The sequence below is a fragment of the Bombyx mandarina genome, chromosome 15 (genome assembly GCF_030267445.1).
Source record: "Bombyx mandarina strain Sakado chromosome 15, ASM3026744v2".
Classification (NCBI taxonomy): domain Eukaryota; kingdom Metazoa; phylum Arthropoda; class Insecta; order Lepidoptera; family Bombycidae; genus Bombyx; species Bombyx mandarina.
Genome location: NC_143221.1, coordinates 13,466,584 through 13,487,583, shown reverse-complemented (window position 1 = coordinate 13,487,583; position 21,000 = coordinate 13,466,584). Strand labels below are relative to the sequence as shown.

At 39.1% G+C, this 21,000-nt stretch overlaps 1 protein-coding gene across 3 annotated transcripts; it reads right to left on the bottom strand.

Annotated features, from left to right (window-relative positions):
- Positions 1-2,991: 2,991 nt before the first annotated feature.
- On the bottom strand, positions 2,992-19,722 carry LOC114248611 (MFS-type transporter SLC18B1). 3 transcript variants are annotated; one of them, XM_028181899.2, is made up of 10 exons: positions 19,483-19,722; positions 13,991-14,160; positions 12,789-12,936; positions 11,559-11,745; positions 10,467-10,582; positions 8,999-9,192; positions 6,587-6,682; positions 5,272-5,440; positions 4,449-4,603; positions 2,992-3,203 (listed from the first exon to the last, which is right to left on the bottom strand). In XM_028181899.2, exons 1-10 carry the CDS (start codon positions 19,594-19,596, stop codon positions 3,035-3,037), a joined length of 1,518 nt encoding a protein of 505 aa, XP_028037700.2. In that variant the 5' UTR covers positions 19,597-19,722; the 3' UTR covers positions 2,992-3,034. The 3 variants fall into 3 exon arrangements, with proteins under 3 accessions (XP_028037700.2, XP_089589099.1, XP_089589100.1); XM_089732973.1 differs by lacking the exons at positions 13,991-14,160; positions 19,483-19,722 and adding an exon at positions 12,993-13,072; XM_089732974.1 differs by lacking the exons at positions 13,991-14,160; positions 19,483-19,722 and adding an exon at positions 13,035-13,051.
- Between the last annotated feature and the right edge of the window lie 1,278 nt (positions 19,723-21,000).

Below are 21,000 nucleotides of genomic sequence, written 5' to 3'. Positions count from 1 at the left end.
GACATTCATATTTGTTACAAGTCTCTTTTTAATCTGGGTGATGGCACTCACATAAGTATAAATATAATGTGTGTAGAATATTTAGTATAGATTGATAGTATTGAAACAACAACTTTTCTCTATTATTAATCTATATCTATGAAAATGAATTGCTGTTCGTTAGTCTCGCTAAAACTCGAGAATGGCTGGACCGATTTAGCTAATTTTGGTCTTAAATTATTTGTAGAAGTCCAGAGAAGGCTTAAAAGGATTTTAGATTTAGATTAGATAAATATTAAAATGCTCGGAATTAAATAAAAATAACAATTTTGTTTTTCCTTTGATGTGTCCCCCGTCGGACGGATTTTGTTTGTTTTAAGATTATTTTATACAAAAGCTTAGGTCTTTTATTTATCGATTGACGCACTACGAAGTCTGCCGGGTCAGCTAGTACGAAATATAATTACATGACCAAGTAATTTGTTAAGTATTCAAAACGTCGGAAATAATATTAATAATAATATAACAAATGCGAAATTAAACTGTAATATTAGTATTAATAATGTCTTCGATACGCGAAAACCTAACCTATATCATTAAGTATTCGAAGAGTTCGTGCGCCATCTATCGTAATTTGATGATATTATTAATCTTTCGTAAAATACCAACCACAACTGCACGAAGTGTTAATTCAATAATAAAATACGTGAGCACACAGACCACATACAAACGCACCATCTATATAGGTCCTTAGAGGTCGGACAAACAGTTGACCAACACCGCGAGGTTTAGACTCTTTTCAACGATAATTAGAATAGGGGTTCTCTATTCCATATTATTTTGTTCTCTCTAACTAATCGTTGGTAGCTTAAGGGGCTATGCCAACTTTTTATTTATTAATTTTTTATTTCTTAGATGGGTGCACGAGCTCACAGCCCACCTGGAGTTAAGTGGTTACTGGAGCCCATAGACATCTACGACGTAAATGCGCCACCCACCTTGAGATATCAGTTCTAAGGTCTAAGTATAGTTACAACGGCTACCCCGCCCTTCAAACCGAAACGCGTTACTGCTTCACGGCAGAAATAGGCAGGGTGGTGGTACCTACCCGCGCGTATTCACAAGAGGTCCTACCACCAGTACAAAATTTCGCGCGGTCCGGTAGTTGAGCTCACAGGCTCAACCTAAAAAAATTGCGAACACTAACCCTAGTGAGAGCAGTACTTTGCTGAATCTGCTACCGGATCGGAATCGCGATCCACTGAGAAGATCCGGCGAGAAACTCAGTGGGTTAACTCCTTATTACTATTCAGCACAAGGCTAACTCTCCGAAGTATCGTGGTGTCTTGTTACATAAGAACTGTTACTGATGCTGGATACGCCAAATACTCATAGGTATACTTCATGAGGGTTCGCAGCGATCCTTAGTTGTTGCAAAAATCTAAATAAATAAATAAACATCGGCCCCATATTATATCCTGCAATATCAACAACATCCAAAATATCTGTCAATATCCTTGGTCGTTTATACAAGTTCCAATTTATGAACTGTTTTCAGTACAGGCAATGCAAATTCTTTTTTCCATTCCATTGTCGTGGGGCTGGCAGTCAGAAATTCCTGGAGAGTACATAGATTGGATTGTCATAGATATTTTTTTATCTCTAAGACTGTCTAATTGTAGGCATAATTGCGTTCCACAAACCATATGACTGTGGCTTAGATTGTCTAGCTTTCATGTGGTACATTTAGTGGTATTTCTCTAAAGAAGTTTGTTGTAGATATTCAAGCTACTTTTTTACTTTTCCTAACGCTGGTTTGTACGTCTCCAGCTCTTGGCCGCGCGATGTTATCGTAAATGAATGCTAACAGACAGGTACCTAACAGCTAAATTCGGGTCATTCGCTGCACCCAGTATTTACAATAAAAACGATCTGAAACACTTTGGAGAGAGCTCGATTGTTGCATCAGTATGACAGTGAAAACGTATTCTTACGTAACGTTGCTGTACTGTGCTTGTACCAAGCAACCGGTTAATGTCAATGTGGTCTGATTTTCATACTCGTTGATATTTAAAGAAGCCGAATGATTCAATTTGTTTCTCTTGGGATCGTGTAACCTGTTTGCTGGCATATCAGTACTTGGGTCCCTTGTGGTATCATTGTTATGTGTTATTGGCATGGGTTGCCCCTGCGTATTTGTCTTGTCTCAAGGTGGGTATCAGCATTAACGTTGATGTCTATGGGTTCCGTTAACCCCTAAATACTCGGTAGGCTTACACGATGCTATATTCCTTCATGTGTGTATGTTTTATGTACGTATTCCAATAGACACCGGCGCAGTCGTATCACTGGTTACGGGCGTGTTGTCCTTTAGGCCACGATGACTTCACAATAAACGGGAGCTTTTATTTAAGACGTTGATTTTGAGACCATTTTTGAGGGACTTGCAGCCAGTGCGTATGGAGTCTTTTCAAGGTAAGATTGGACTTCTTTACAGTTCGTATGAGACCTCATATGGAACCGTTTTGAATATACCCATACCAATAGAAATGTGTGCATAGTCGTCTCTCGCATCGAGCGAAAAAACGCGGCTTTAGCTGCTTCAACAGATAGTCGCGCATGGGGCTTTTTAACTCGCTTAACGCAGTCAACGTGCTAAACAAAGCACTCCTTAAAAATGTTCTCGGGGAGGCGCCGCGTGTCTGGTTGTATGTGGACCGCGGGAACCTCCCTACTCTGACCGGGTTCTGACCCCGGACTGAGATCGGACGTCGGGTATAAGAGTGCAAGGGAGTCGTTTAGTGCGGTAGGGCCCTAAAATTCCTTGGGCCCGCGGTCTGCTCCCAACAGCTTGCAGATCGTCAAGTCCCACATACCCCGCGTGCCCCCTAGGTGCAGGGACCCCGGTCCCGGGCCCAAGGGCACCCGGCCCGACAAAAAAAAGAGGCCTTCAAAATGTTCTCAAGTCTACAGGGTATGCAGACCTCGGAGCGCCGTAAAGAAAAAGTCATATCGTTAATTACATTTATTGGTGCATACTGTCGAGTTATTGAGTTTATGTGCCGTAAGTCCCTCTGTATCGGTTGTCCAGACTTCCGTAAGTAGGTCTGTACCGCGGAGTGCGCTGAGACCAGGGACTGCGCCGATTCTTGTAGCTGGAGCATGCGATCAAGCTGTTCATAGCTGGCGGACGAGACTTCTCCACGCTTATTCCGCAACGGCGACTGTGGATATGTTATAGACCATTTTAATTACACTTATTATTTAATGAGCTCTTACCACGATTTTCTCACATCATGAGTTCTTGATATTTGAGCGTTGCCGCAAGCGCCTACAGTAGACTGAAAACTGCGGGTAAGATGTTAAAAGCAAATAAAACTGACTACCCTCTTTGCTGTTCATTTTTTGGTAACAACTCGTTGACCCGCTGCGACATTTGGAAAGTTTTTTTAATTTTATTTTCTTATTGCTTAGATGGAAGAGCCCACGGCCCACCTGGTGTTAAATGGTTACCGAAGCCCATATACATCTATAACGTAAATGCCGCCACCCACCTTGAGACATGAGTTCGAAGGTCTCACTTAGTACAGCTGCCCTGCCCTTCAAACCGAAATGCAGTACTGTTTCACGGAAAAAATAGGTGGTGTGCTGGGTGGTGATACCTACCCGTGCGGACTCACAAGATATCCTACCACCAGTTAAGTAAATGATATGATCTCACCTGATCTGATATGATCTGCAGGATCTGAACAAACGCACCTTCGCATTTATATTTTTTGTACGGATTATATTATATAATAGTATATTATTGTTCATGCACTAAAATTACTTTAAAAATGTGCAAAGAATAACAGCTCATTTTATACAAAATTATATCGCCTTTACTTTAATATTCGCAAATTGGAACTACCTTTTACGTCATAGTAAAAACCGTTTTTTTTTCCCCTACCTATACTGATAGCTTTGAGAGGCTATTTCAGCTTCACCCTAACGTTTGTAGGTGAGCTCACGGGGCTCAACAGGAGAGTTGCTAACATTGACCCTAGCATGAGCAGTGCTTCGCAGAATCTACCACCGGATCGGAAACGCGACCCACTGAGAAGATCCGGCGAGAAACTCAGTGGGCTGTGTCTATGGGTTAGTTCGCTCGTCGAGCCCGTCGGGTTCGACGAGGACGGTGACCGGAAAAAACCGTAGTAACCGTATAACGTATAGTTCACCATTTTTGGTTTACTACTAAATACTATTTAAATGTGGAACTCAAATTGACGGAATACTAGAATGTTTTCCAATTGTATATTTTTCAGTGCATAGAGCATAGAGAGCATAAAGCATAGAGACGCCGCTTCGAATTATTTTAAACAGATCAATACTCGTAAAAGACGTAACGTATGTTTCATATATGAAAGAAGAAAAAAAAAACGGTTTTGCCAGAGCTGTCCAAGTTGGATGTTTGCCAAACTAATTACCTCGTCGTTCTCTTCTGATTTAAAGTGAACTTGTCTCCGACCAGTATACTCTCGTCCAAGGTCCCGTCGAGTTGTAGCAAGTCGCCCGACGAAACCGAAACGTCCAAAGATCCAGTATGATCCCAAATCCACACGAACATTAACACCAGCACCATCTAAAGAGCGTTAACACATTGCTTGCTACGAGGATTTCGCCTCAAAAATATTCCATTGCGGGCTTAATTGCACATTTGGCATAGCCGCCCATTCAGCATATTTAAGGATAGATTTTCTTTTCGGTAATGAAGTGCAGCACTAATATAGGATTAGTGTATGTCAGAAGAGACTCGGAACACCAAATATTAAACGACTGACCGGGAATCGAAATTGGAACCCAAGATGTCGTAGTTAGGGTTAATATTCGCTAAACTAACAAATCAATTGAATCATTAAAAATTCATCCACGATTTTAAGCTCAGCCGCATATTGTCCGTTTTAAGCCGGTGATTTTTTATCGTACGTGAGATATGATACGTATATGTTTTTGGTATGAGGTTGCAAATCAAATTGACGAAAAATTGAGAGCTCTTTTGTGCTTTGCTAAAAAGATGTTACATATTTTGAGATCTTTAATATTTCACTTTGACATTCTAGTTATCAGGTTTTCAATGCCTACATACATTTTATTATATAATATCTCTTTTTAAAAGTCTGATAAAAAATCTGATAACTGAAATATTATCAGAGTCCTATAATTAGTCCCTAATAATTCTGTGAAATAATTCAACAAAATACTTGAGATTGAATTTTTTGAAAATTTAACAAGTAAACACTTATTACTTACGACGATAACGTGTGTCGTGAATATGAATAAAGTCGAGCCCCGGAACTTGATGGAATCGTACAGGAGACCGGAGACCGTTGGCCCAATGAAAGCTCCGAGAGCGAAGACCGACGTCCACATCCCAGACACCAGACCATACGTCTCTATGGAGTTTGGTAGACCACTAGCACTAAAATCATAAAGAAAATATAAGTATGAAGTCTTTTTTTGACGTGACAACGTCTTATAATTCGATCGAGCCGGCTGCATGCACGAAAAACATGATTCATGAGGCGTTCCATTTAAGGCTTGAAGTGCAAGCGAGAGCGCGCAACGAGCGGCAAAGAGGCACAGTCGGCCTCCGCGTTCGGCAGCGTTCGACATCTGTCTCTCTCCTACTTGAGTGAGCGATGCATCCGCGTGGACAGCTGCTATACAATAATACATTTACATGTTTTCGTCAAGTAAGAAGTTCAGTGAAAAGTGAATGTGGTGTCAATTGTTTATAGCAACGATAATTGCGATAATTGAAAAATGAAACCATTCCATCAGTATTTTCTTATGACGTTGTCACGTTCAGCTATCGTCAGTAAACCGACTATATAGACAACCGATTTTTTTTCCCTACCTATTCTGATAATCTTGAGTGGCTATATCAGCTTTACCCTAGCATGTAAGTGAGCTCTTGGGGCTCAAACCTGACGACGTTGCTAACACGAACCCTAGCAAGAGCCGTGCTTCGCAGAACGGATCGGAAACGCGACCCACTGAGAAGATCCGGCGAGAAACTCAGTGGGCTGTGTCTACAGGTTAAGTCTTCTATATATACTATCTGCATCTAAGTTCTCGCTGTTTGTCAATAGATAGCACTGATAAGTGCTGATCGATTTTGAGCGATCTAAAACATTGTTAACCAAGCTTAGACAGGTGTAAACAAACAAAGCAATAAAAATAAAAGTTTGACACATTGTCTATATCACTTGGTTGTGTGAAAATGTCTCATTTTGTACCAACTAAGCTTAATTTTGCGGAAAGATTTGCCTTTCACTTGAAAAAAAACGGCGACCGAAACTCCAATGATTACAATATACATATATATGTATTATTGTTTCTCTTTTTGTGTTAAATTTCGTGTTTATCTTAATGATTTCACGATGTGTTTCTAAATCAACAATTAGTGCTCACTAAGCCCCTAGTAACATTCAGCATCAATCGACAATTTAATTCAAGACTTGCTTAGTATAATTCTTTAGTTTTTTTTTTGGAGTGCAAGTTCATTTTCGAAGATAGCTGCTTTGTATAAATGATATTTGTATATGTTCAAAATGTAGCTCACATAGATGTGTTCAGGGCATCGGAGAATGATGCCACCAGTTGGCTGCCGATCCCGAGGCCGTGAAACACTAAGCCCATCACGGTCACCCATAATATACTGAAACAATATAATGACAATAATATAATATAACTAGTCAGGTCATAAGTATTGTCACACAGTAAAAACTTTTCTTTTAGAATGCTGGCCACAAAAAAGTTTATTGAATTCGAATTTCGAATTGTTCATGAAAATAAAAAAGTATACATTTTAGAATTTTACTCATTTTTAAATATGGAGTGGACGCTTAAATAAGACCGTGTTGCATCGTTGCGGTTACGCGCCAATTCAAATTTTTAACATACTGAAATTTTTGAATATAACCAAAAGATTCGTTTATCGTACCATCAAACGATACAATGAAGACTATAGTGTAGATGACAGGTCAAGAAGTGATCGCCCTCGGTCTGTTAGGACTCTAGCAGTGATAAAAGCTGTGAAGGCGCGAATTCAAAGAAATCCCAAACGTAAGCAGAAACTGTTGGCCCTTCAGATGGGGTTAAGCAGAACCACGGTGAAAAGGGTGTTAAATGAAGACTTAGGGCTTCGGGCATATCGAAGAAAAACAGGACATCGTTTGAATGCTCGTTTAATGGACCTGAGACTGAAGAGATGCCGCGCTTTGTTGAAGCGGTACGCGGGAAAAAAATATCGGGAAATTCTTTTTTCGGATGAAAAAATTTTTACCGTAGAAGAGAGCTACAACAAACAAACTGATAAGGTGTACGCACACAGTAGTGAAGAAGCGAGCAACCGTATTCCGCGTGTCCAACGAGGTCATTTTCCATCCTCGCTCATGGTATGGTTGGGAGTTTCTTATTGAGGCTTAACAGACGTACATTTTTGTGAGAAAGGTGTAAAAACGAATGCAGTTGTGTATCAAAATACAGTTCTGACGAACCTTGTGGAACCTGTTTCTCATACCATGTTCAATAACAGGCACTGGGTATTCCAACAAGATTCGGCGCCAGCTCATAAAGCGAAGAGCACACAAGACTGGCTGGCGGCGCGTGAAATCGCCTTCATCCGGCACGAAGACTGGCCCTCCTCCAGTCCAGATTTGAATCCGTTAGATTACAAGATATGGCAACACTTGGAGGAAAAGGCGTGCTCAAAGCCTCATCCCAATTTGGAGCCACTCAAGACATCCTTGATTAAGGCAGCCGCCGATATTGACATGGACCTCGTTCGTGCTGCAATAGACGACTGGCCGCGCAGATTGAAGGCCTGTATTCAAAATCACGGAGGTCATTTTGAATAAACTTTAGTGTCATAAGAATCTATGTTTTGTTAAGTTCATTTTGGTATATGAATGGTTACATAATGAAGAAACTTGTTTCAATTATTTTACATTAAACATGTGACAGAATTTATGACCTGACTAGGTATAATGAATAATAATAGAATATAACAATAGTATAATGGAAATAATAACGACGAAAATATAAAAAAGTTTGAGCAGTATAACTTCTTTTTAGATTATAATGTGTGGACGAGCTCACGAACCATCTGCGTAGTGTTAAGCCCATAGACATCAACAACATAAATACTTCCACCCATCTTGACATTTTAATTCAAGTCTCAGTTTTATATTACAATGCCTACCTCACTATTCAAATCGAAACGCATTACTGTTTCACGGCAGAAATAAGCAGGGTGGTAGTACCTACCCGTGCGACAAAGGAAAAAAAATTCTATTGCAAATAGCATTTATTACTTTTACAGTGTGTTAGTTTAATACATAAATATAAAACAATTTAAAGTATAAAAAGCTTATTCGAAGTGGTCTCTATTGGCTGCAATACAGTCCTTTAAACGTTGAGGCCAGTTGTCAATAGAAGCACGCACTCTTTCCATGGGAAATTTTTTCACTGCCAATCGTACGGATTGTTTTAGGGACTCCAAATTATCATGGCGTTTAGAGCAAGCCGTACTCTCTAAAACTGACCATAAATCATAATTCAGCGGATTAAGATCGTGGACGGTCAGATTAGACAAACAGAGGAGGTCTCATTGCACCTGTTAATAGCCCGGTACACAAACATTTTACTAATATCAAGCGTATGGAGAGTTTTAAAAATTGGATTTGGCTATACCTACTTTGTGTAATGCAATCACAGCGATTCGGTTCTCTTTATCACCCCACTCTATTTTAATATCGCAAAATATTGTACAATGTATTGGCGCCAAAATGAAAAAACTCAATGAGCAATCATATAAAAATGACAGATTCCAACTAAGTAATGAAACAGATAAGTCGAAAATAATAATTCTGAATTCTATTTCTAAATAAAGGATATTTTTCTTTTACACATACAGACTGTTGTTTTGTGTAAATTAGTCAGTCTATTACAAGTATTTAATGAGGATACTTACGTTGGCATATCAAAGAAAGGAGCTGGTCCTATAAGCAGGAATCCTATAGCAACACAGGCACAGCCGATGATCGTCACGTATTTCGGTTTCATTCCCGGCCGATCACATATCCAACCCCAGACCGGAGCCGAGGCCGCGTACACCCCTCCATTAATGACGAACATTAATCCCAGGATCACGGGGGAGAATTCAAACTAAAATATAATGAAACATTATCGATATTGAAGTCGTCGTGGCCTAAAGGACAAGACGTCCGGTGCATTCGTATATAGCGATGCACCGGTGTTCGAATCCTGCAGGCAGGTACCAATTTTTCTGATGAAATACGTATTTAACAATGTTCACGATTGACTTCTACGGTGAAGGAATAGCATCGTGTAATAAAAATCAAACCCGTAAAAATTTATAATTTGCATAATTACTGATGGTAGGACCTCTTGTGAGTTCGCACGGGTAGGTACCACAGCCCTGCCTATTTCTGCCGTGAAGCAGTAATACGTTTCAGTTTGAAGGGTGGGGCAGCCGTTGTATCTATATTGAAACCTTAGAACTCATATATCAAGGTTGATTGCGGCATTTACGTTGTAGATATCTATGGGCTCCAGTAATCACTTAACATCGGATGGGTTGTGAGCTCGTCCACACATCTAAGCAATAAAAAAAAAAAAGTCCCGAATGTTTTTTTTCCATCAAAACCAAAAGCTATGGTTAGTTAAAACGTGAAACAAGTTAACGCAATGAATTTCGTGACGATTCCCAAGCGTGTGCTATTTTGCTGTATACTTGTACTCAATATGTGATTTGAATTTCAATGAAATTTTATTGATTGTTTTCATCGACTCTTCTTCATATTTCCAACCTAGCTCTAGACCTATTTACGAAAGTTAAAGGCCGTTCCTCCAATGTAAATGACACTACGAGTTAATGTACCAAAGTTTCAAAGGAAAAACTAATTTAAATTGTTAACCTTTTAAAACGATTTAATGTTTTTAAAAGTTTCCAAAAGACTTGTGAATAACTGAAAAGGCGTTTATAATATTCCACATGTTCTATCTATATCTATTTACATAGTTTTAATAGTTACCATATGTCATCACTGGCAACACACACTGGTCAATGACTTTCGTCTTAGACACTGTGGTATTTGTGATGAGAAGATTTTACGTAACTTTCCGAACGCTGCCCACCCGAGCTGGATTCGACGGTTGACCTCTTTTTCGAAGTTGGACTTACCTAGCTGGACAGTGTGTCCCAGGTAAACATACTCGTCAATTGCTTCGAGCGTAGAGCCTCCGGTCTTAGGTAGCGTGGGTAGGCCTCCCACAAAGTGGGCCGACGACCTATTGAGGTTCGCGGGGATCCGCTGGATGCAGCGCCGGACCGGTCGTTGTGGCGAGGCTTGGGGGAGGCCTATGTCCAGCAGTGGACATCTTTGGGCTGATAGAATAGAATAAAAAAAAATTGTTACCTGTCGTAAGTGAGGCTCTAAAGTCGCTTGAAGGAATCCAATGCTCATACTCGTCGAAATGATACTGATTGCTGACAATAAAACGCCAGGGATCCGCAGCAACGTGAATATCGTAGCTGAAAAATGTATTGACGAGTAAATTATTACAATACAATTGTCCCGTTACTGATGTTAATACATTTATGACTAGTTACCGTGATCTATTTCATGTTCGTTTTTTAAAATGTTTAAACATAAAAACGGTTAATGATTTCGATAAAAAATATAAAAGAATTTCCGAAGTTTCGAATAGTTTACAGTTTTAGTGGTCACGGGCGGCTGTATAAAAGCCCGCGGTCAGACAGTAAAAGTAGTTTTAATTACGTATTTTTTCATCATCATCACCTATAGTAGTCCACTGCTGGACACAGATATCTCCAATGGTACGCTACTGAGCACGATCCTCGGCTTCTCTCATCCAGCTCTTGCCAGCCATCCTGCTAAAATCGTCCCTTCACTGAGCCTGAGGGCGTCCTGCGTTTGCTAATTCGCGGTCTCCACTTAAGAACGCGTTTACCCCAACTGCAACGGTTACCGATTGTCCGCCTAATATGGCCAGCCCATTGCCACTTCAGCTTACTAATTCACTATGCTATGTCTATAACTTTGGTTATTTATCTAATTACGTCTACTTAACACTTAATTACAATAAAAGCTCTTTATTCGTGCTGTATATGTTCCGTAAATATGCCGTGAATACAGAAGCCGTGAATATGGCTTTGTGATTTACATTTATATGGGATTACAGGCGATACGTTCCTAAGAGACAAAATAAAAAAGCATCCTTTAGACGTAGTTGTAATAAAGACTATTTTATCTTTTTATTATTCTACTTGACGACGCGCTTACAGATGATATTCGGTTTGATACCTACATATTAGAATCTTTTTTATGAGCGTGTATGTACCGATGTACTGATTAGATACGTGAATACCGAAATCTCTAGCCGCGAATACAGGAAGTGGGTCGCATTTATTTAATCCGCGAATAGTGAAAACGCGAATGAAGGAAGCGCGAATAAGGAGCTTTTGCTGTACTTTATCATAAACTCACGTCCGGTGGGCTTCAGGTCTTCGTCGTCGTGGTATGCTGGTAAAGCGAAACAGCTCATAACCGCGGCGCAGAACAGCGCCGAACCAAGCACGGCGAATGGTAGACTGTAGCCGCCTAATCCGTACAGCGCTCCACCCAGAGTCGGACCAACGATGAGGCCCAAACCGAAAAACGTTTCTATAGACGCCTAAGAGAATTGAAGAGCAAAAATTACGATGAATGCTTTGCTATGGAAATTTAAGCGCGAGCAATATCTACAATTTATGTCTTTCTTTTTTTATTGCTTAGATGGGTGGACGAGCTCACAGTCCACTTGGTGTTAAGTGGTTACTGGAACCCATAGACATCTACAACGTAAATGAACCACCCACCTTGAGATATAAGTTCTAAGGTGTCAAGTATAGTTACAACGGCTGTCCCACCCTTCAAACTGAAACGTATTATTGCTTCACGGCAGAAATAGGTAGGGTGGTGATACCTATCCGCACGGACTCACAAAAGATCCTACCACCATTACGCAAATTATAATTTTGCGGGTTTAATTTTTATTACACGATATTATTCCTTCAACGTGGAAGTCAATCGTGAACATTTGTTGAGTAGGTAGGTACGTATTTCATTAGAAACTAGAAAGAACAAAATTTGTTGGGTAGTCATGAAATTTTAGTTTTTTATATGAAGTTTTAAGTTCAGTCTAAGCCTTTCTGGTTTATGTAAGGCATAAATGTAAGGTGGAGCGCTCTGCTTCGTTTTTTATATGACCATCGGATTCTTGCAATGCCATCATCACTGGAGTTTCTTTTTTGAAGAATTGTTGTGTATGTTTTTTTTATTGCCTTTGTTGGCAGATCAGCATACGGCCTACGTAATGGTGAGTGGTTACCGTCGCCCATGGACTTCAGCAATGCCAGGGGCAGAGCCAAGCCGCTGCCTACCGCTTAATACTCTCCACAAGCCTCGTTTGAAAAAGGACATGTCATAGCGCTCGAGAAACACCGTGGAGCTCATTCCAAAGCTGGATGTTTTTGTCAAACCAATTTTTAATTATATTTAATACATCATTTCTTCAGATATGATACAAATGAACATCTTTGAGCCTTTGAGCGATTGTCTTTATTCATATCCTGCCGCCGTTAACAATAAATTCTCTGTACTCATAGAAATGACATGACGAATTACATGTCATATTAAAAGAAAATTATTTTAATATAATCGTTAAAAATTACTTACAAACATGGTGGCAACGTTGTTAGGGAATTCCTTTGCTATTATAGCAAAAGAAGCGGTCAGGAAGGCAGCGTTTCCCATCGCCTCCACGATTCTTATTACAAAGCTGAGCGTTATAAAGGGAACATGGCCTTCTACTCGATCTAGCAAACTAAAAAGAAAGCTTTCTGTAAAAAGCAAACTAAAAAGAAAGCAACTCTTTTTAACCTCCGTTAATTAATAATTATAATTAGAGTTTAGGTTCTTAACTGTCTAGAAGTATTCAATTTATAATTTACATTTAAATATCATAGTATTATTTAAGCTATAGGTACAATTGTAATTTAGATAAAAGCTTAAAGAATTTGGATTAAGTGATTTTTTTCTGTTGAATATATTTAAATTTTCCGGTAATTTTGTGATGGGTCTAGCCTGATAAGCGATGCTCATTTTTTTGTTTGTTTTCAATAGTATCCAAACTTATTGAGTTAATATTGAGATAATCTTTTAAAGCACAAAGTCACCCATTGTACTCTAATATTCGCTTTTGTAATGTTGTTTCGCTCTACTCTAGTCCAACGGCTCTCAACCTTGTGTCGCGACACACTAGTGTATTGCAAACACCTTTCAAGTGTGTGTGATTTACAGAAACGACAACTGTTTATTAGATAGTAACTGTACAACTGTAATTAAATAGATGAAATTAGTATCTAATTTTGATGATCAAAAAAATTCACGTAAATATGTTGTAGTGAATTTGTAAAGTGAGTGCAATAGGGCGTCGTTGAGTGAAAAAAGTTGAGACTCGCTGCTCTAGTCTATCTTATATATAAAATTCTCGTGTCACAATGTTAGTTACTGTACTCCTCTGAATCGGTTTGACCGATTTTTATGAAATTTTATATGCATGTTCAGTAGGTCTGAGAATCGGCTGCTATTTATTTTTCATACCCCTAAGTGATAAGGGTTGTCCACCCCTAACTTTTTTTTTTGTACAATATTTTTTTTATATTCCTTATATATATATATATATATATATATATATATATATATATATTCCCTCATCGTTCACAGCGTTACATCCCTCTTTCACTCACTTACCACATACTTACACACTTACAATAAGTTAATTTTTTTTCTACACTAGAAGTTCCCTAGAAATCCTATATATGGCAAAACAACGTTTGCCGGGTCAGCTAGTTGTTAGATAAATTTTTGATATTCACCCGAACAATATAGCACATGTCCCGGTTATCAATATGCCAGTATTGAACAGTAGCTTCGGCCCGATCCTGTTGAGATGGGCTCCATAGATGGGGCTCACAATGAACACCACTAACTCGAAGACCCCGAACACCAGTCCATATTCTGTGGCCGTGCAGCCTTTCTTCTCAGCCTGATGATAAATAATATTATAGTATATTTATACGATCTAAGTTTTGCTATGAATATCCTTATTTTGTGATTTCAAAAACTACATTTTATAATATATTTGTGCAGAAAATTTCAACAAATTTATCGATAATGTTATTTTTAGCTAATGATAAATAAATTATTTCTATATGTTCAATGTTTTTTGTTATACGCTAAGTTTGCCCCATATTTTTACGATCCTGGAAATAAAATATAACTTTAACCAGTCGGTACTGTAAAAGTTATTTAGCAAATGACTGGTTTACTTTCAAAGGTGTTTCAAGTTATTGTAGTGGTAGCTTTAATTTCAAACTTTAACTTTTAAATAGAACATTTACTCCAAAAATCGTAGCGTATGTTTAGGAGTACTCATAACTCATCTCGACTTAAACGTAGTACTCGTGGTAATTATGCATATAGTATACGTATAATAAAGTGAATAGTGAGTACGTAAATATAAATCGCACTAGATGTGGTTGGCGCAGTACTTTTTTTTATTTTTCTTATCGCTTAGATGGATGGACTCACAGCCCACCTGGTGTTAAGTGGTTACTAGAGCCCGTAGACATCTACAACGTAAATGGGCCACCCACCTTGAGATAGAAGTTCTAAGGTCTCAGGTATAGTTACAACGGCTGCCCCGCCCTTTAAAACCGAAGCGCATTACTGCTTCACGGCAGAAATAGGCAGGGTGGTGGTATCTATCCGTGCAGACTCACAAGAGGTCCTACCACCAGTAAAATAGATCTGCTGTAATTAATTTACTTGGTCGACGCCTGTTTAGCGACAACACTCTTAGGGAACATTAACCCTTGGATAGGCATCGCCTAATAAGCTTTAGTGGGGAGGTTAGATTACCAAATATGGGCATTCCTACAATAAACTGAAGTTGAGATTTTTTTTTCTTTATGGATACAGCCAATCTGGTTGTCAATGGTGACATAGCGAAGTCGTTGTCTAATGACTATATTTATAATATGATTTGTAAAGTGTACAGTGGGCGATTATACCCCCTTGTGAGCGCTGCAGGCCTAAAGGGGGACGGTAAGAGACCCAGAAAAAAAGAGGGCGTTGTGTAGAGGCTTGGGAGGCGATTTGTAATTTCATCTAAGAGGACTCTTAGATACCGACTGAGCTCTCGCTATAATGGTTTTTCCTCCTCCTCGCGTCGTTTCCTCACTGCTGAGGGTCGTGACCATTATAATTCGACATGATTTTACTCCTTGTCATGTCCCGCCAGCGCCTCCGATCATTGGCCGCATGAAGGGCTTCGTGGAATGGGATCTCTAGTGTGGTGCGGATTTGGTCGAACCACCTTGTCGAACTGCGCCCGCGCGGTCTCTTTCCCTCGATCTTCCCTGTCACGAATAGTCTTTCTAAGCTATCCGGTGTTTTCCGAGCAATATGACCGAAGTACTCGAGTGCGCGGCGAAGGCAGAGTGTGGACAGTCTAGTCTTGATCTGCAGTTGATCTAAGATAGACTGATTGCTTCTCTTCGCTGTCCAAGGTATCCGGAGCATTCTTCTCCAGCACCACATCTCAAAAGCATAGTGGTTTTTAAGCAGATGAAAAAATGGAGGCGCTAAAAAAGATTTTATTCTCAAAATGGGCAGTAGACAAAATAAGTTTGGGGCCCCTGCACTACGCCAATTAGGTAGTAGTTCTAGTAGAGACCGAAGTTGGGTATAAGGGTACTATGTACTAATATTGTGAATAAGACCGCGTCACACAATTGTCATGTATTGTGTGACGATTGTGTGACGCGTGAATTTCGAACATAATTTGACAGTATTCATCATTTATTTTATTATCATTGAATACTAAAAATACAATGTTATCGATGTAATAAGGCGAACGAATTTTTTTTTATCAAATGTGTAATTTATTATGCAAATAATTCGAACAAAGCATAGATTACGAAGCGTACGTAATATTATCTATCGATGTCGAATACATTTCTGTCTTGTGTAAACATCTAGAATTTATATTGCTGTCACATAATTTTATTATAATTGTACCTTTGTAATGATATACGCTTTGTGCTTTTAGTGCTTTGATGAAATTTCCAGGTAATCGCTTCGGCCATTTTGGAAGATGCGCACAAACGTGTTAAGTTAAATTCGCTGATAAAAATTAAAATTTACGTGCCCATGAACGACTTTGATGATCAAAGAATGATATTTTATTAATATAAATTAAATCCAAAAAATTATAAGTCTACCTAATTCATCAGTCATAGATAAATATGTACCACCTTGTCTATGTTTTTCGCAAAGCTTCCATGCGTGCTACTTTGAAGCCACACTTCAATGAATTCGACTGTGTCTCAAAATAGGCCACATTCATGTCGTGGAGTACAGTAATCTCTTAACATCAAATTTTCAAAAAATCTATTTTAATTTTATTATTTGTAACCTTTCTAATTACAGTTTTCGTGGTTATAAGTTCATTTATATTTACATTTATTTCCCAACAGAATGAAATAGCGCTGTCTCAGTTTGACGGTTCTTCTGATTTGGGATTTCATCTATGTATATTTTAAAATATTTCCTGCGGTCAGGCAATGTTACGAGACTCAGTCTGGCGACTTACTAACACTAGCCCTAGCAAGGGCAGTGCCTCACTGGATCGGAATCCCAACCCAATACGAAAACCAGTCCAGAAACTCAGTGGTCTGTGTCTGTGGGTTAATTTTCACGACGAACCTTTCGTCGCATTCGACGGGTTCGACGAGAACGATGACCGGTGCTTGAAATGTCTTAAAACACCAACAGTGGATCGGGAGGATCCACTGAGGAACTACTGCTCCTCAGGATTGAGTAAATGTCGTTTTAAGAATGCCACTTCAATCATAAAACGTAATTCATAGCAGCGGGTCTGCGTGTTTTTTTTTTTTTTTTTTACCTAAGCTGATAGCCTTGAGAGGGTATATCAGCGTTGCCTTAACTAGTAGGTGAGCTCACGGGGTTCAAACCTGATGACGTTGCTAACACGAACCCTAGCAAGAGCCGTGCTTCGCAGAATCTACCACCGGATCGGAAACGCGACCCAGTGAGAAGATCCAGCGAGAAACTCAGTGGGCTGTATCTGAGGGTGACGCGTCTGCGGAAGTTGAGGTGATCTATACTGAGACCTTAGAACTTATATGTCAAGGTGGGTGGCATTTAAGTTGTAGATGTCTATGGGCTCCAGTAACCACTTAACACCAGGTAGGATGTGGGCTCGTCCAACCATCTAAGCAATAATACTAAGCATTTTTAATGTACATAAAACACCATAATACTGATAAAATATACAGATAGATGACTTTGCTCGAGAGGTTATCAGGCGTTGCTAGATCAGATATAATTATTAAGTGCGTAATTTCGACTTGCAAAACGTCATTGTAAAGTTTTTTTTGCACACAAATTTTACACAAATTTTAGTTTTACTTAGTCGAAACTCGAAGAAAAGAACATATAGAACATATTGAGGCGTGAAAGGCTATTTAGTGTAAGCGACATTTTTGCAAAACATTTCATGACAGAAAGCTTCTTCAGCTATTCGAATAGATTGAATTGAATGGATTGGATTGAATTGGAAGTCGTCGTGGCCTAAAGGATAAGACGTCCAGGTAGGCAGCGGCTTGGCTCTGCCCCTGGCATTGCTGAAGTCCATGGGCGACGGTAACCACTCACCATCAGGTATGGTGGGCCGTATGCTCGTCTGCCTACAAGGGCAATAAAAAAACAAAAATTCGACCAAACTGGTTTATTATTAATGTTTGGGTAGAGAAGGAAGGTTAGACATTGTTAATAAATGGGCTTCAGCTGTAAGGAACCGTTCTGGTCAAGTGTTCAGCGAAAGAATACTATAAACATGTAGGTGGGATGTTAATTTATAGTCGCATATATACGCAATATTTAAATTGAAAACAGCTTACGACAATATTATTTTCAGATTTTTCGGCGTGTGTTTTTAAACTCGAGTCAAATTGTCAGAAAATTTATAATAATTAAAATCGAATATAATACTTACCTACTTATAATAAACTAGCGACCCGCCCTCGCTTCGCTTCGGAAACATTAAAACACACATGAAACCAAAAAATAAAAATAAAAAATAAAATAAAAAAAAGTAGCCTATGTTCATCAGGGACAATGTCGGCTTCTAATGGAAAAAGAATTTTTCAAATCGGTCCAGTAGTTTCGGAGCCTATTCGAAACAAACAAACAAACAAATCTTTCCTCTTTATAATATTAGTATAGATATAGATATAGATATAGATAGTTGAATACGATTTTTTGTAGACGATTTACGGTTTTTTTAATTATTAACTAGACATGCCCGCGGTTTCACTCGAGTTAAATTTGTAATTCAATCACGAAGAAACATATTCACCCTGAATAAAGAGTTACTTGTTTCACTGTTTAGTCTATGAACAACCGCTAAGTAGTTTTTTTTTTTTTTTATTGCTTAGATAGGTGGACGAGCTCACAGCCCACCTGGTGTGAAGTGGTTACTGGAGCCCATAGACATCTACGACGTAAATGCGGCGCCCACGTTGAGATATCAGTTCTAAGGTCTCAGTATAGTTACAGCGGCTGCCCCACCCTTCAAACCGGAACGCATTAATTTAAGAGATATTAAAACGTATCCTGTGTGTTGATCGCGGCTACCAACCATCGTTGCATAAAATTTCTTCCAAATTCATTTACGCATTTTTGAGTAAAAAAAAACATTCAAACTTTCTAATTCGGTAAAGATTACGTTGAAATATTGCGTTACATAGAAAGATTTTTTGTTGTTTTTGCTACTTATCCGATGGTAGATTAAGGGGCTATTCTAGGTACACACTGACTGGTAGGTGAGCTCTCGGGCTCAATCTGAGAGTGGCTAATACACGCTCTGTCAAGAGTAGTGCTTCGTAGAATTTACGACCAGATCGGAAACGCGACCCACTGCAAAGATCCGGCGAGAAACTCAGTGGGTCATAGATATAATACAGATTTACAGGTTTTGTTTATTTTTATTTTTTTATTGCTTATGTGGGTGGATGAGCTCACAGCCCACCTGATGATAAGTGGTTACTGGAGCCCATAGACATCTACAACGTAAATGCGCCAACCACCTTGAGATATAAGTTCTATGGTCTCAATATAGTTACAACGGCTGCCCCACCCTTCAGACCGAAACGCATTACTGCTTCACGGCAGAAATAGGCGGAGTGGTGGTACCTACCCGTGCGGACTCACAAGAGGTCCTACTACCAGTAAAAGTAAAGTAAAGTTAAACAAAATCGCTTTAAAGTTCAATTCAACTCACCTCTTTCGGATAAAAAGGAGCTTGCAGCGCGACACAGATTGCGTTACAAAAATCAGCTATCCCGATAACGACTATCGTCAGCCACTGTCGCTTAGAAAAATCAAAACCCATCATAAGCTTATATCAGTCCAATAAATAAATAAATGTACACTATTAATCGAAATTCACTTCACCGGCAATTTTTACAATAAGCCGAACACATTTTCCGACGTCCAACGACACAATAAACATAATACCAATAATTATTCTGGACACGTCTTGAATTTTACTAGTATAATGTTATTAAATTGTAAACATATAAACTGACCTTTAACCCCATTTCGTAGCGAACGTCCATTGCGCGTTTTGTATGTGGAATTCATAAGGTTCGCTTTTGTATAACTCTAACATATTCTGCTCTCAGTAAAATGGTCAATTCTGAGGAGATAACTCGAATACCGAGGGTAGGGGACGAAGAAGGAATGACCGCGTGATTGATAAAATGTAATATCGAGAATAGATAAGTACATAATATTAATATTTTTAATGATCATTAACCATTAACACGCATTTAATTGTTTGATCGAATTGTAAAATACTATCGATGGAGCGTAATAAAAACGTAGTTAGTAATACATAGTTTTAATAAAACAGTCAATTTTTAGATTCCTCCTGTATCTAAGTAATCGACCAACCCCAGCTATAGGTTTTTTTTTTGCATAGATGGGTGGACGAGCTCACGACCCACCTGATTTTAAGTGGTTACGCGAGCCCATAAACATCTACAAAATGCCGCCACCTTGAGATATGAGTTCTAAGGTCTCAACGGCTATCCCACCCTTCAAATCGAAACGTATTATTGCTTCACGGGTGGTGGTACCTACCCGTGCGGGCTCACAAGAGGTCCTACCACCAGTAGTTACGCAAATTATGCTTTTGCGAGTTTGATTTTTTATTAGTTGAACACTGTGTTCACCATCCTGCCGTAGCAGTGGTGTTCTTACCTTAGTTTTCTTCTTTTTCTTTCTTCTTAATACATATCTATCTTTGTAGCGGATCATTCTTTTGATTCGAAAGATATGGAAAATTATCCATTCATGGAAACCCCATTACGATCGAGACTTCGATCTCAATTAAATCGGTTTTCTTTGTGGTTTTTTATTCAGGCCGTGGAGTAAGTAGTAATTTATATTTTCTCACGCTTTACATTCAATACTTCTATACGAATATTACATGTGTGAAAAGTTGCATTGTGGTTCGTACGGTGTTTGCTACACAATCAAGCAAAAATGGCCGATGGCAATTGCGATGAATTCAACACAAATATGGTACATAACCTAAATTACCGCATAGGATAGTTTTTATAATTAATAATCACGTAGTCCGTGCAATACCGGGTATATTAGCCAAATTAAATATGACAGTATATTCTACTGGTGGTAGGACCTCCAGTAAGTACGCGCGGGTAAGTACCACCACCCTGCCTATTTCTGCCGTGAAGCAGTAATGCGTTTCGGTTTGAAGGGTGGAGCAACCGTT